The 15,942-nt window shown below is 42.9% G+C and overlaps 1 protein-coding gene across 1 annotated transcript in view; it reads left to right on the plus strand.

Annotated features, from left to right (window-relative positions):
• The first annotated feature begins 497 nt into the window (after positions 1-497).
• The window catches only part of LAMB1 (laminin subunit beta 1), a 62,731-nt gene continuing 47,286 nt past the window's right edge, over positions 498-15,942 (plus strand). The window contains exons 1-6 of the mRNA XM_007422108.4: positions 498-867; positions 4,704-4,876; positions 10,860-10,995; positions 12,525-12,598; positions 14,075-14,263; positions 14,347-14,410. Of these exons, the coding sequence (XP_007422170.2) occupies positions 831-867; positions 4,704-4,876; positions 10,860-10,995; positions 12,525-12,598; positions 14,075-14,263; positions 14,347-14,410 (673 nt within the window). The 5' untranslated portion in view covers positions 498-830. The remainder of the gene's footprint in view (positions 868-4,703; positions 4,877-10,859; positions 10,996-12,524; positions 12,599-14,074; positions 14,264-14,346; positions 14,411-15,942) is intronic.

Here is a 15,942-nt window from a genome sequence, read left to right on the forward strand (position 1 = left end):
CACCGGCTTAGACAGCCAGAAGAAATGCATTTAGCATTGAGCAGAGTAGTAGAGCTACCCTATCTGGGCTGCCATATCCAGATGGCCATTAGAGGGCAGCAAAGACGATACCCGCCGCTCTCACTCCTTGCCGCCCCCTATTGGTCCAGGGGAATTGGCAGCCCAGACTGGCTAACCCTCACAGCTGCTCATTTTCCTCACGCCAAGCGCCACGGACCGAACACGCGCGCACTTTATGGAGATGCGCAACAGCGACGTCCCACCGGGGAAGCGTACCTCCCCTCTCCAGAGCTTCCACCGCCCCATTCTGGCGCCCCCAAAGGTTGGCTCACCCTACCTCACCTTGCGGAAGCGCCCCCTTCGCCGCCATCCCACCCCTCGAAGCGAAGCCCGGCTCCGGGCCCCAGAGGTAACCTCAGGATGCTACCCTTCGGGGCCAACGGGAAGGTAAACATCCGTGTTCCGCAGCCTCCGCGCGAGACAAAGGACGGGGGCGCCCGCGGGCGCGTCTCCCACTCGCTCAGCCCCGGATCGCAGGCGCCTCGCTCCACTCCCCCCGCCCAGCGTTGGCGCTTGCGTGGTGGAGCCTCTCCCCCACCCCCGAGCGCGAGGGCAAGGCTCCTTTCTCTCCGTCGGTGGCCGCCTCGCCGTCGCGCTGCGAGGGGAGCGAGCGGGGCTCGCGGGTCGGTCAGGAGCGTCCGCGCGGTCCCCGGGGGTGGCCGTGAGAAGCCTCGGCGCGCAACGCGCTCGTCTCCTTCGCCCTGCCTAGGAAAGGGACGCGAAGCTCGGGGGCGCCGTTTCTCTCCTCCCCGTCCTGAAGAAGTGGGGAGATGGGAGTCCTCCAGGTGTCTCTTTGCTGTTTCCTAGGTAATTAAGCGTGCTTTAAAAAGTAATTTCCTGCCCTGTTGTTTTAGGCAACTCGCGGCGATTCTCCATGGAAGATCCCTGGCTGAAAAGAATGGGGTTGTACAGGATGGGGATTTTTTCCCCTTCGCTCAAAACTTTTGGGGGGTTGGGGGAGGACGGATTTCAGGCAGGAGCAGCAGCAAATGCGGGAGCAGGAACTTGGGGGGACCGGGTTCAACCGGGTTTAGCCTACCCCTCTCTTGAGATTGCAAGCTCCTTGGGGCGCAGACCAGCGGTCCCTTTGCCTCTTACCAGCCTCGGGTTGGGCGATTTCTAGAAATCGTTATTGCTCGTGTTGATCGAAGATGAGCGCTGGAGGCACTCGGGGCTTGTTAAACCCAGCAGTTCCGCTCAGTGCAAAGTTTGTGATTGGGGCGGTCTTGCACGGTCGGATGGTTTCCACGTCTGAATAGACGTGGGATCCGCAAGACGAATGTACTTCTATGGGGGAGAAAGTCTTCTCAGGCCTAATGGACTTCCTTCTGAGGGGCTGGTTGTAAAACTGCAAACGTTTCGTAACGCATCGCCCCGAAGGATACCGTCGCAGTCTAACAAAAGGCCGTCGAAGACAGGGAAAGACCCGACGGGGTCTGAGACCAGATCTCCACGTTCAGAATTCGTCAGTTCTGCTGGCGCTCTCAGATCTGGCCTGCGAACATCTGGATGGCCGCTAGAGGGCAGCAGGCAGTCACACAGGGCCCCCTAGTGGTCGTTTGGGGTTTTGCAGCCCAGGGCTGATAGCTTTACTTCTGGGCCTTTTGCACCAGGCTGGGGTCGGTGGATCTCGGGCTGAGAATACGATTTCGAGCTCATCCCCTTGAGTTCTGCTAAATGCGTGAAACGATCGTTTATGTGCGAGTCCGTTTTTGAATATAGCGGACTTATTTTTGAGTTAATGATAGGATCGGGTTGCAAAGGATTGAAAATTCAGGCTGCAAGTCCTGTGCGCCGTCCCCATGGAACGCTCTCGATCGTATGCATGCTTCATGTGGGGTGAAGAAAAAGTATTTTGGAAGTGATACTAAGAGCCTTTTTCATCAGAAAGCTATCGCTTCTGAATGTTTAAGGGGTAGACGTCCAAGCAGATCAGAACCGTAAAAAGCCACAGCGCCGCAAAACAGGTCGGGTTTATAATGGATTTACCGGTCTGGGTTGCGAAGACAGAAGTTCCGATGGACTCAGTGGGGTTTTCGCCCGAGTCGGCGTGCGAAGGATCGCTGTCAAGCGCTCTTCGTGGAAGCAGCAAGTTCTTTTGCGCTTCGCAGAGGTGGATGAGAAAGTAACCGATCTGAACCCTATTCGGAGAGGCGCCTCCCCGGGGCTACCCATCGCTTGCAGCTGCCAGTGAATGGAAAAGACCCGTCCGCGTTTCTTAGCCTCCGTGTCCGCCCCTTCGAAGCGCGACGGCCCATCCTCGGAAAGTGCCTCTTTCTTTTTCATTGCGCGGCTTCTTCCAGTGCAGGGCAGGCAGTACGCGAGGGGGGTCCGCTGAATCCAATCGCAAGGAGCGCCCAGCGCGGCCAGGAGCCCGGAGCGGCTGGGACCGGCTGGCCGGATTCCTGCGCTCGCTCCGCGCTGGATGCGGGCGCGCAACTTCCGCGGGCTGCCCTGTCCGCCTCTCCGGGGCGCTTGGGGACAGGGGCTGGTCCGGCGCCGCCATCGCCTGCCTGCGCTCGGCTGGGTCGTCTCCCTCTCGCGGGCGGGAAGGGGGCCGGCTTGATGGAGGTCCAGCTGGAGTTCATCGCAGGGTCGGTGAACCCTGAAGCTATCGAGGTGGCTTCCCTCTTAGCAAGACGTATCCCCCCCCCCCGCTTTACTGTACTGGGAGATGCAGACGGCTGGGTCCAACATGCTTATTGAGTCAGAGAACGCTGGACTGAACAATGGGCAAAGCTTGGTTAGGATTAACTTCGGTCTGGTTTGTGATTGACTTGGCATCGGTGCAAGCCTGTTTGATGTGGGGCCAGGGGACGGTGCACACTTGAGATATGGTGTAATCCAGTAACCAGGTTAAGTGCGTGGTGCAAAGGCAGCCTCTGTGTCTAGCTGGAAGTAAACCTCATTGATCCGAGGAAGAGTTTACACCCAGCTAGGTGGGTAAAGGATTGCAGTTTTAAGATTAATTTGGGAACAATTTTTTTTTTTTTTACATTCAGTGGGGTTTATTCTGCATAGACACCTCCTTGTACTATAATCAATTAAACACATGTATTCTATGGTCGTCCAGTGATCAGTACCAAATTGGAATACCTTCCCAGTCTGTTTTCATAGGAACATATTCTTTTATTTATATTTTTTTCTTACTTTTCCTTCAAGGAGGGAAAGGCAGCACATTGAGCTCTTCTATCTCCCACTCTTTATTTTATCCTCTGGACACACTTTGGATGCCGGTGAGGCCAGACAGGAAGAGGGTTTAGCCCACCAAAGTGCAGATCAGGGCTGCAGGAAATCAGATCCTCACTAGAAGCAGCAAAGAGATACCAAACTCACATTCTCTCTCTATTGCCATCTGGTGGCCATCGGTACGTTAGCATTGATATCTGGGGTAGTCCTACATCAAGGTTGCCAAAAGAATTTTGGGACTGGAGTGGGGATTCAAATCTAATTTCTCAGCTCCTAGTCTAAGGCAGACATTATAGGAAGGGAGCCCTGTCAGTCTATGGTGGCAAAATAAGAAAATAAAAATCGGGAGTTTGGTAGCACCTAACAAATTTTATTGGTTAGTTGGAAAAGGCATCACTATACTCCTTATTTTTAGACTAAGGTAGCTAATTGGATGCTGTCCAGATATGTGGAATATCACCTCTTATCTGCCCTGGCCAGCATGACAATGGTAAAGCATTGGGGGGGAGGAGATCACACCAGCTGGGGGCCTCGCTTGCCTGCCCCCATTCTGATTCTAAAATCAGTTCCAAGTAGGAAATGGAGTAAAAGAAAAGTAACAACTCTCCACACCCTGTAGTCACATATCAAATGAAGGGTGCGATCCAATTCTTTTCTGATAACAAGATGAAACTTAACTGGAGTTTAATTGGATTACTGGATGAAAGACAAAAAGTGTTTGCTGTTACTAACCCTCTGCTTCAAGAGAAGTGTCCTCTATTGAATTTATGCCTTTCATGCATTTTTTAAAGACTTAGGAGCCTTCCCAGAAGGAAATATGGCAACTCAACTTTTTTTTTTTTTGAGTCTTCTGGTGCTATCCTTTGCTGAGAAATGATACAAAGCTCACATTCTTGAGTATATATGGCAAGTAATTAATAAGAGAGAAAAACATGGAAAATTGTGGGAAAAATGTGTCTACTGCCTTGCCTTTAACTTTTAAGCATCTTCAGGTATATGAAATTCAAGCAGATAATAACAGATAATAAGAATAGATACTTTTCATTTTTAATTCTCATCCTAAAATACAGATGTGTGTGTGTTTTAGCCTGCTGTTATGGTTTATTGATGTTTATTCAACTTGCCATACGGAGTGGAAGTTTGCAGGTCTCATCTTAGAACTGTTGCTTAAAACAGCTTTGTAGCACATGTACAACGGGCCTACGGGGTTGGATTAACTATCTTGAGATGATGGTGCCATAGACTATAGACTTTAGAAGAATTTGATTCCACCCTAGGATAGCATCTTAACAGTATAAAAATGTTTCCCTAAACAGAAGAACATTACTCAACTGTCTTTCCTTAGTTTTTCAAAGTAGCATCTTGAGTATTGAGCGATGTTGATCACAGAGTTGCATTTCCCCTAATGAATTGCTTTCTTCTCTTGGTTCTTCTATTGACACTCTTTGTTTTAGGTCTCTGGGCTGTTGTAGTAGCTCAAGGACCAGAATATAGTTACGGATGCGCGGAGGGAAGCTGCTATCCGGCTACAGGAGACTTGCTGATTGGCCGAGCCAACAAGCTCACGGTGACCTCCACCTGTGGTCTTCAGAAGCCTGAACCATTCTGCATCGTGAGCCATCTCCAGGTAAGCCTGAACTGAAAGAGGCTGCTTGAGGGAACATCTACTAGGAAATAATCATTTTGCCTTCTCCTGCTTTCTTTGTTCTCTTGGCTGGCTAGGCAGCGCCACCTCCTCTCTAGATAAGCAGAAACATCTGCTGCTGTCTAGAAGTTGAGAGGAAGCAGACTCCATCCTTCAGACTCAGATTTGTTTGTGCAGTTGCCTGTGTCCTGCTGTTTCCTACCCTTATTTGTTTTTTTTGCTTCCTGAATGCAATGAACTAAGGTCTCCCAGGATTTTTCGTCCTGGCTGTGATACAGCAAAAACTCTTTATCTCAGCCTCCTGTGAGTTCTGTCTGAGCTCAGACCATCTCTGGGAAAAGATCAGATTTGATTTCAGAGGTTCTTCCTGCAGAAAAAAAATCTTCTCCCTTCCTTCATGCCTTATTTAGGTGGTGGCTGTGGTTGATATGCCAAAGTGAAGACATGTGAAAAAGGAAGGTATGGAAAAAGTTTTGTAGCGCAATTATGCATCATGGGGGACCAAGGTGGTAGGAGACCCAATATGGGGGAAGACTGCAGTCCAAGCACTTCAGCACTTGTGATGCCAAAGAGGGATCCTAAGGTTCAATTCTTGACGTGCCTATTAGCTCAATGGAGTTTCTAAAAGGATTCCTGCCTGTGCATTTTAATGAGTGGGCCAGAAATGCTGTGTTTGCACATGAATATACCTAGGGCATCAGAGAATTTGGAGGAATGATGCATAATTGGGAATAAAGATCTGCTTTTCTTTAACATGATGCATTTGTACTATATGTATGGCCTAAGGACCCAAATGATTCATTCTGTAACAATTCTGCTGATATCTCTGAAGTATTCTCTAATGGGTGTGGACAATATGTGCCCCCAGAGGTTGATCATCTACAGTTCTAGGCAACTTTCTCAGTGCTGCTTTGAAACTTCTCCAAATGGCTCAATCCTTGTTTCCACTACCACCAAGTGGAATTGAAAGCAATAAACTAAAAGTTGTCTGGCACTTCACCCAACAAAATACCACTCAGTGCATATATTATTTGACGGTGAATGATTTTGAAGGTCTTTACTTTGAAAGTAGATTTAGCCTGTTGTGAAATTCTGCAAGAGAACTATGAATTCTAATGTACCAGTGTCCGGTTTTTGTTTAAAAATAGTTTGCGCCTATGTTTGATAAGTAATATTAGAATCGTATTTCAGAAAGAAGATCCATTATATGATCAGATGTGTGAAGACAGAGTAACTGTGATTGCAGTAATCATTAAAAGCTGCTCTTCAGTAGATAATTCTCTCCTGTCAGCTCTCCAGATCAACAGTTTAGATACAAATGGTGATGTCATCAAATTGGTCAAACCATGGGGGCGATTTGATTTTGAAGACATTTCTCTGGTATTTGGGCTATGTCTATGTTGTCATGTTCTTGACATTTGAAACAGAGAGGTCATGCCACTGTTTCTCAGCGCTTTGCTGCTAAAACTAGCATTCAGGTTTCTTGGAATCTGAATGCCATAAAAATGTACATTGCACATTGATTGTCCTGCTGGACATGCTTACAAGTGGAGTAAGTCCTGTAATTTACCTCTGAGTAAACCAAATAGCCTTGAGTTGTCTGTCTGCTCACTCAGAAATTCATACAGTAAGACCTTGATTTAGAGATCCCCATTTAGAAGAATTTGAATGCAGCAGGCAAAATTTCTACCTGGATATCCTCTGATTGCTTTTGAAATATTAAATTTATATTAGTTTTGTCTTAATTTTGCAGCATACATGGCAATTTATGTGATTTGTACAATGTCATTGTCTTGCAAATTAAATAATGATCTTATTCCGTAGTCTAAGAGTAACAGCTGCTCATTGTCTTTAGCACAGCACTTATATTTACATTTCTTGTAATGAGGAATAATTTCTACAGTTAGGAATCCTTTGTATAAGACAAGGGAAGGGCATCCTGTCAGCCTGCAGCCTCTAAGCACTCCTTCTGTGGTCCTCCTTTGCTGAAAACTGACAGCATGGTTTCTCGCCAGTTTGAAGTAGACAACAGAATACAGGTAGTTCTCGCTTAGCGAGCACAATTGGGACTGGCAACTCCATCACTAAGCAATGTGATTGTTAAGCAAAACATCACGTGACTGCTACAGATTTACGAAGTCACTTCCCATTTGGTCATTAAGCGGGTCACTGCAGGTCATTAAGTGAGACATCATGTGACCACAACTTGCAATTTCATTGCTGGCTTCTCCATTCACTCTATTTGTCAGAAGCCAATCGTGAAATGTGCAAAAGGCAATCACATGATTGCGGGATGCTGCGACGGCCATGAACACCCACTGGTTGTGAAATACCCAAATGTCGATCACATGACTGCAGGGACGCTGCAGTGGTTGTAAATGTGAGGATTGGTCATAAGGTTACTTTTTCAGCACTGTTGTAATTTTGAACAATCACTAAACAGGGCAGTCGTTAGGCAAAGTCTACCTGTACATCCTAAAATAGCCATATCACCACAAAGAAAATCATCTAAAGCCCAGTTCCACCCACTAGATTCCCAAAATTTTAAATGTGGCCTCTGACCTTCAAAAGGTTATCCATCTGTGTGAAATACAAAAGTTCAGTGTAGTTATGAGTACTGTTACATTAGAATTGTTCATGTAGGAATGTAACAAGGATGCTTTTATGATGCAATGTTTTTAGCTATATTAATAAGAAATGTCCTGTTGATTTTTTGCACTCAAGCATAACCTACAAGAGCTGTCTAGACCACTTCCTCATCTACAGTCTATATCAAAATATATAACTATGGGGGTAAATCTAAGCAAGCCTTTCTTTTTCTAGAGCATCCTTGTAAAAGAAAAGGCATTTCTTTAACCAAGAAGGAAGTATATATTTCTAATCCAACAGAAAGACGTATGAATACATATGTTTGTAATAAAAACCTTGAGAAGGTTGCAGAACGGTTTTTAAAATTGAAGGAACATGGGGAGCAATTCCTCAGCTGTTTCACATCATTTTAGGGTAGGCAAGGGAAAACTTGGCAATGAGTGTATGGAAAGAAATGAAAGTTATTTAAAGAGACCGGAGAGTAACAGAAGAAAATAATACACAAGCAGGATGTTTTGAAAAGAATCTTGACATAGAGGTAGGACAGCACAGTTAAGAGGAAAGGGTTATACTAAAAAGTGTCTTCAAGAGCACTGCAAAGCATTTGACATGGATGCTCCTCGAAGAATGCTGGAATAAGCAAGCTTCAATCCCTCTTCAGAGCATTAAAGCAGCTACATCCTTTAGAAGGTTTAGCATGGCTGCTTCCTAGGCTTGTGCATGCAAATGGACACACAGGCAATACTTAATGCCGCAGGATAGCCAGCAATAAAATGCCGTTCTGCTTAGCATTCTTTAAAGCAACAAGATTTGTCCAGTTGAAGATTGGATATCCAGCTGAAGATAGAAACACGATATATTATATTTTCAAACAACAGAAGAATCCTTTTTTTTCCCCCACTTGGTCTAAGCACCCTTCAGTGATCTTTCAACTAATAATACAATAAAAGGCTCCTACATTCTTTCCCAGATCATACAGATATTGGGGAGAAATCTCACACTCAACCTTTCTCTGACTCCATGCTGATTTGGCTGAACATGCAGCCTGGTCCAAAGTTCTGAAGAACTTGAAAACTTAGCTTCAACTTTCTGACAGTTCAACTGATCCTATACAAGCATTACCACTTAGATTTTTTTCAAAGCAATGTATAGTTCCTCAGGCAATTCATGAGGATAATCCAAACAGTTCACTGAACAGTTCACCTTCTATGTTAAAAGCCCTGATCCCAGTTCAATATCCATTTAAAGCTGGGAATTAGCAGAATTCAGTAGTTGAACCAAGTCAACAACAAAGTATTACCACCTCACATGAAAATGTGACTTCGTTTTTTGTCTGCAACACGGCGAATTAGTTCTAGTACTTAAATTCTTGATGTGTGTCTTTTGTGCTTGGTTCCTGTTGGTGGATCTCTGGTTTCTGAATAAAAAGAGGGGGAAAACCAAGCTCTTGCAAGGCCAAAATTTGCATTTGCCTTCTCGAGGGTAGTAAAAGTTTCTGGCATCTTACTTGGAGAGCTGATTGAATAAAATAGGATAACAATGAAGAAAAGTATGCATAAAGGTTTGGTGTAATTTATTTTTCCAGGAATGCTCCTGGGGACTAGAGAGATTCAAAGTACGTGTGGACTGGCTTGATAAGGATACCTTAGCTTCCGTGACCTCCAGATTTGTTGAACTGCCATTACAAGAATTTCCAAGCAGGCATTGTCTACTCTGGCTAGGAATTCTGGAAATAGTAGTCCAACCTGCTTGAAGGTGATCAGGCCTCGATTCTCAATGGCCTACTCTTACATGTACAAATCGATCTGAATAAGGATCCTCCCTGCTCCATCTCAGAAGTAACCCCGCATTTCTCCTTATAATGGTTCTGGTACAAGCCGCGTGTGGTATTATTTAACACCGTGACTGTAGCTCTTCTCCAATTCCTCAAGTCAAAGTTCCCCTGAAAGTGCAGCGTCATCTCTTGTTTAACTTCAAAGGTAGAAATGTTTATTTTAAAAAATGAGAGGGATTAATACATGTTTCAGGAGAGAGTCAGAGCTCTAAACTGCTCACAAAGCTTATAGGTTGTCGGATAGAAAGGTACCAGCAAGTCCAACAACATGACTGATGAGCGCAAGTAAGTAAAGCATAAAAAGAAAGAAGTCCTATTTCCAAAAATGGAAGTCGTCTGTTGGAGGAAAGCAGTTGCAGAGAAAAGTGACAAACTCTTGGAGCCAATGAAGATCATAATCATGACTTCTAACTGGGATTATGCTGTTTTGCAGAATAGAAGAGGCTAGATAGCTCTCTGGTCTCCAGAGTTTGCAATCTGAAATTTAGCATGGGGGGAGCAGTGACAAAAGGAAAAGAAAGCGAGTGCAGGCGTGTGGTTGTTTTCAATCATGCAGGCTTGGGAGAAAATCATGCAACTTTGCCTTTGCATCCTGGGTCGAAATCGCCAAGCAAAATATAGGAAGAGTGGAGCAGTTAATAACAGTTGCATTAAAAATATGCCAGGAAATGTGTCATTGTCCAGGAACTTGTGTTAACATCCTTGCACGGCAGTGCATTAATTCTGAGAGTGCTTCCTGGAAATAGATCACATGCCCATTATGCTTAGATCTACAATTTTAAGAACTGAAATTTAATTCAACAGCTAAATATATGTTGCCATATACTTTGTTTGGTGCCAGTGGGCGTTAACCCATTGTACAAAAAATGATATAGCACCCACATACAATACATTCAGGAAACTGATGTTATAGGAAGCATGCGGCCATTTTTTAATTTTAGCCTTAAATTTACTGAGTTGCATACAGTAAAAGATGAGTGTGTGTTTAAATGAAAACATGAGCTTGGTTAGAGGATTCTTGGGAGATGTCAACCACAAAAGTTCATGTGGAGTCCTTGGTGCTCCCTGAGCTTGGTTTGCTTGCAGACGTTTCATTACCCAACTAAGTAACATCATCAGTGCTAGTGAGTGTGGGGTTTGCTCCCTTTTTATATACAGTAGCGTGCCCGGCCAATGTTGGTGGGGTTGTGGTTTTCTCCTTGGTAGTTCCTTATTGTTTTCTGCTTCATTGTTTGTCTGGGGTTAATTGCTGCTTATCTGGGATAAATACCCAGATAAGTACCTGGGATAGGTACCTGGGATAAGCACCCAGGAATGGAGGTCCTTAGAGTTGTATTTGATGGAGAAGGACTGTGAAAACCTCTCTTGGATGACGGTATTGTCTCTGGATTCTAAGAGAAGCAAGTTAGACTGGCTGCCCATATTTGGGGGCCCAGTCCGTAGGACATTATCCTGGGCTTGAAGGGTTCTAGAAGAGTGGGAGTTTGAGTGCCAGCCCTTAGAAACAATCGCTGCAAGATTGATTTGTCTTGTTTTTTTCAGGAGGACAAAAAATGTTTCACATGTGATTCGCGAGATCCGTTCCATGAGACCCTTAATCCTGACAGCCATCGTATTGAAAATGTGGTCACTGCTTTCGCCCCAAATCGCCTCAAGCTGTGGTGGCAGTCAGAAAACGGTAGGCTGTGCCAGGCTGTGCGTTTGATGGCCCCAAAACAGTCCTGGGAAGACTATATATGCATCGCTTATAATAACAGCTTCTGCTTCCTTGAGGTTTAATTTTTTTGAACAAGGTTTGGTGTGGGTTATTTTTAAACTAGTGCTTTCCATGGGATTTTTCTTCCTAGCTAAAGTTTTCAAAGCTCAGAATTTTACCCAGAAAATTCAAAGTTCTTAGTTCTTAAAAAACAAAAACAAAAACCGTAAAGCATTGGAGATCTACAACTGTTCAGATGTTGCTGAACTGCATCTCCCAAATAGCCTGAATTAAAGAATCCAATGCTAAGATTATGGGACTTGTAGTTTAACAGTAACTGAAAGTTATCTTCCCTTATACTAAACCAGTGTTTTTCAAACTTGGCAACTTTAAGGTGTGTGGACTTCAACTCCCAGAATTCCCTAGCCAGCATGCTGGCTGGGGAATTCTGGGAGTTGAAGTCCACACACCTTAAAGTTGCCAAGTCTGAAAACACTGCACTAAACCATGTTATTTTTTAATGATGGGCAGATGGGCTACTGTGGTTTGTTTGTGCCATGGCTTCTATTATGCAGAAATCAGAGCCACTTCTGAAGGGTGTTCGCTAGAGTAGGAAGGTAGGACACTGGAGCAGTTAGATTTTGTTGATTTCATCAACGATGGATTATAATTAGACTTTGTTGATTGTACTGTTCTTATACTGTTGTTATTACAAATACTAATTGAGCTCTTTGGGTTATAAAACACACAACATCCATAGAAGATATGATTTAAACATATAACTTTGTATAAACTTTGAGAAGATAGGGATCTATGCAGAATTACCAGTTCTATGGACATGTGACATGAAAATGCATAGGAATGGCATACTCTCACTTTTTCGAGCATACTATCATCTGCCAGCAATTCAGACATCACCATTAGTTACAAATATTTTCATTCAGGGAATTGTAATAATGAAAAAGGAACTACTTTTCCTTTTAGTTTCATCCGTATATTCTATATAAAACCATTTCTAGATAGCTAGCAAATGATCTCTGTTGTGCATTTTTATAGCAGATCATTTTTTCTAGTAATGGTTTTCATCCATTTGATTCTTGTTCATGGTATGGGAAAGAAAAAGAAAAAGAAAAAGAAAAAGAAAGAGAGAGAGAGAGGAAGGAAGGAAGGAAGGAAGGAAGGAAGGAAGGAAGGAAGGAAGGAAGGAAGGAAGGAAAAGAAAGAAAGAGAGAGAGAGAGAGAAAGAAAAGAGAGAGAGAGAGAAAGGAAAGAAAGAAAGAAAGAAAGAAAGAAAGAAAGAAAGAAAGAAAGAAAGAAAGAAAGAAAGAAAGAAAGAAAGAAAGAAAGAAAGAAAGAAAGAAAGAAAGAAAGAAAGAAAGAAAGAAAGAAAGGGTTTGGTTTGAAGCCCTGCCTATTTCCCTCAAGGGAATGGAAGAGATGGAATTCAGCTTTTAACAAATGTTCTTGTTTACAATGCAACTTCCTCTCTTTTTTTCCTTTCGGTCCTGTAGGAGTAGAAAATGTGACCGTCCAATTGGATCTAGAGGCGGAATTCCATTTCACTCATCTCATTATGACCTTCAAGGTAAAGAATCCATAACATTTCTCTCAAGTTGCAAAGAGCCCTATGTCCTGCTCATAGATGCCAGTTAGAGGCTTAACTAGCGTTTTAGAATAAGATAAGTGTATTAAAGGATTTTAAAAACTATTCATCCTGGAATTCAAGAGGAAAGACAGACTACAAATTCCTTAGTTTTATGGTGCAATTTAATTGGCTTGTTCTGTATTTTTAGATAAGAACTGCTTTGAATAAATCCCAAAACACTCATAAAGTAGAAAAAGATTTAGTGTTTCTTCTTCATATCTATCCTCCTGTAATTGGCCTTTTTGGAAAATTCTGATCACTGAATTTCTGTTGCTGCAGAGGTGAGAATTGTGTGCGCTTTGTAAGGCTATCTCATTTGCTCTGTATTAATTCTTAATACCTGTGTGAAAATTTGCCCAATCCCCACAATGCAATTATTTAAGACAACAGATATATTGACTTTAGAATTCCTTCACTTTTGGCAGTTGAAATAATCTTCAGGGGGAGGGGAAGGAAAACATCTGTATACAAAATGTTGTTTTCCTTCTGAACAGATGTCCTGGCAGGATAGTCGTAACATATGGTTTAAAATACATTTTTATTGGAAAGATATGCAATAGTTTGATCCTCTTGAGATTTGCAGTCAGACCATACATGCTGATAATTGCAATCGTAAAAGCACAGCTTATAGGAACATTCAAAAACATAATTTTTGTTACCGTTCTGAACAGGGTGTTGTTGTTTTTCCCCCCATCAAGTGGGTTACAGCATTTACAGTTAAAAGGTGTTAAGTGCAGGTGGAAAGATTTTAATGATATTTGTTTGGCTTTTAAAACTCCAGCGTAGGTACTTTTTCAGATAGAAAAGTGTGGGTTAAATTTCAATTTAATAAAATAAACCTTCTACACAATGTCTTCTTGTTATTCTTTCTAACCCCAAAGAATGCTGGAAATAAGTTATGTAAGGGAGCCCAGGACTCTGTTAGTCCATCTCTGTATCTGGCAGCAGGATAGCTCTGTGAAAGCAGCGCAGATCAGCAGAGAACGATCAAATTCAAGAGTCTGCTGGACGGCCCCGAGGCAATAGGGCAGTAGCTGAGAATGCTGCTGACTGCCACATCCCTGAGCCCCGCCCACCTCTCCCCTGATCATGTGACCCAGAATGGAGCGGATGCAGCTTGCCCGCGTGTGTCTGTGTATGCGCGTGCGCACACACACGCACGCAGATGCAACATGAGAGCAGAACCAAAACACACTCAGAGGCAGCACATTTGCGCCCTCCCTGATTAGACGCTCTCTCTTATTCACACACATGCACACAGACACACACACACACACAGAGGCAGGATATGTGTGAGGACGTGCATTAAAAAAGCATGAAAAGAGGGGAAAAAAGGAAAATTAACTTTCCAATATCAACATAAACAATTTGCAGCTCCAGATGACCTGAAATCGACTTCTCTTTTTGCTTTTTCAGACCTTCCGCCCCTCTGCAATGTTGATTGAAAGATCCTCAGATTTTGGGAAAACTTGGCAAGTATATCGATATTTTGCCTACGACTGTGAGAATTCGTTCCCAGGCATTTCCACTGGACCAATGAAGAAAGTAGATGACATTATTTGTGATTCTCGGTATTCTGATATTGAACCTTCAACTGAGGGAGAGGTTGGTTGTTTGTATATGACTGAAGACCTTATTTGCAAAGTAGAAATCTCTTTTATATTGAGTTGTTCCCATGTTACTTTCAGGTAATTTATCGTGTCCTGGATCCTGCTTTTAGAATAGAAGACCCGTATAGCCCAAGGATTCAAAGTATGTGCATAGTCCTTTATCCTCCTTTACGTTCTACGTCAAATGCATGCTAGCTTTGTCTGGTAGGTCAAAGTTACTCAATAATTCTGAAACAGCTAGCATTAGTCTCTCCAGTTTAGTGCCCTGAATTGCGCAACTTGCTTTCTGTTGCAAGTTGAAAAGAAGAACACATGGCTGCAATAAAAAAGATCTCAAAATGCACCCATGTGGTGAACAATACATTCTCTTCAGGAAGACAGTTTGATTGTGCCCAGAGCTCAGTAGGCCTCAGATGAATTTCATGTCAACCCTGTAGCGTATCTTCTTGCAGAAGAATTTTCATTAACGCCAAACCTGCGTTCCCACAGAGATCAAAGAAGCTGATAAACAAGGATGCTTATAAGTTCATGAAAGAGTGCTAAAATGTTCTGGGATACCCATCCGGCAGACAGATTAATGGAAGCATAATGAAGTTTTCAGAGCCCACACTATGCATAAATCCAGGCTGTTTCATTGCAGCAGTATTTTTTCTTTTGTATCTTTAGTATTAGTGAGTGATGTTTAAAAGCACCTAGGTTGAATTATCTCTATTCTTTCAACTTATTTATTTATGTAAGTATTTGAGCTTATTTTCCCCCTATCTCAAGTCCCTAGGATTAGCGAAATGAGGGAAGAACCAAGTTACAGTCTCGCATGTATTATGCAGTAACTTTGATGAAGCTAAGCAAGTTTCAATATGGTCAAATGATTGGAAGGGAGTCTAGCTGGGACCCATGTTTGTGCCTGTTTGAAGTCTGTGAAGAAAGAAAAACTAGTTGTAAATATAATAAAATGAATACATTTAACGTAGTTAGACAATTATTTGATGATCCAGTACTTAGTTACAGACTACCTGAATATATGTTTAGATTAGTATTTTGCTGACTTTCAAAAACAGCAGAACAGTTGCATTTCTATGCACTACTGATATTTGAATATGGTATAAAAATAAGGTTTATCTGATTAAAAAATGTAAATGATATCAGGTATGATTTTCAATACAGGAAATCTTTTTTAGCTTAATAAAACTATCAAAATTGCCTAATACATAATATAATGTGAAAACCTGGCTTGGCTGGAAATCATCAGATAAAATCTGATTTAAATAGTAAGATTAATTTTAAAAGGAAGAGAGGACAGAACCCTCCATTTTTCATACTCTCCAGCCACAAAATGGCATGAGCTAATGCAACATCAGAAGGGGATCGGCAACATTTTGGCAGGGGAATTCACTTTCTGAGCGGGTGGTCAAGGGCTTTAGGAACAGCTTCTTTATGAAGCTAAGAATAGATCTCTTGTATTTTGAAGTAGCTTTGTACTTGTTCTCCATTGGCTTGTAGATTGTAGAAGCTGATGCCATATGAGTCAAATTATAATTCTTTATGAACAATATACTTTTTCCCAAAAAGGGTCAGAATTGTCTGTTATATTTATGATCATGGGTCCCTAATCATTTGGTTTCTTAAGCCTTTAGTGGCAACAGATCTTGGGAGATCAGATCAGCCAAGAGCTTA

The sequence above is a fragment of the Python bivittatus genome, unplaced genomic scaffold, assembly GCF_059951505.1.
Source record: "Python bivittatus isolate LINGU-HERP-01145 unplaced genomic scaffold, Pbiv_v1 ctg000010_np1212, whole genome shotgun sequence".
Lineage (NCBI taxonomy): Eukaryota > Metazoa > Chordata > Lepidosauria > Squamata > Pythonidae > Python > Python bivittatus.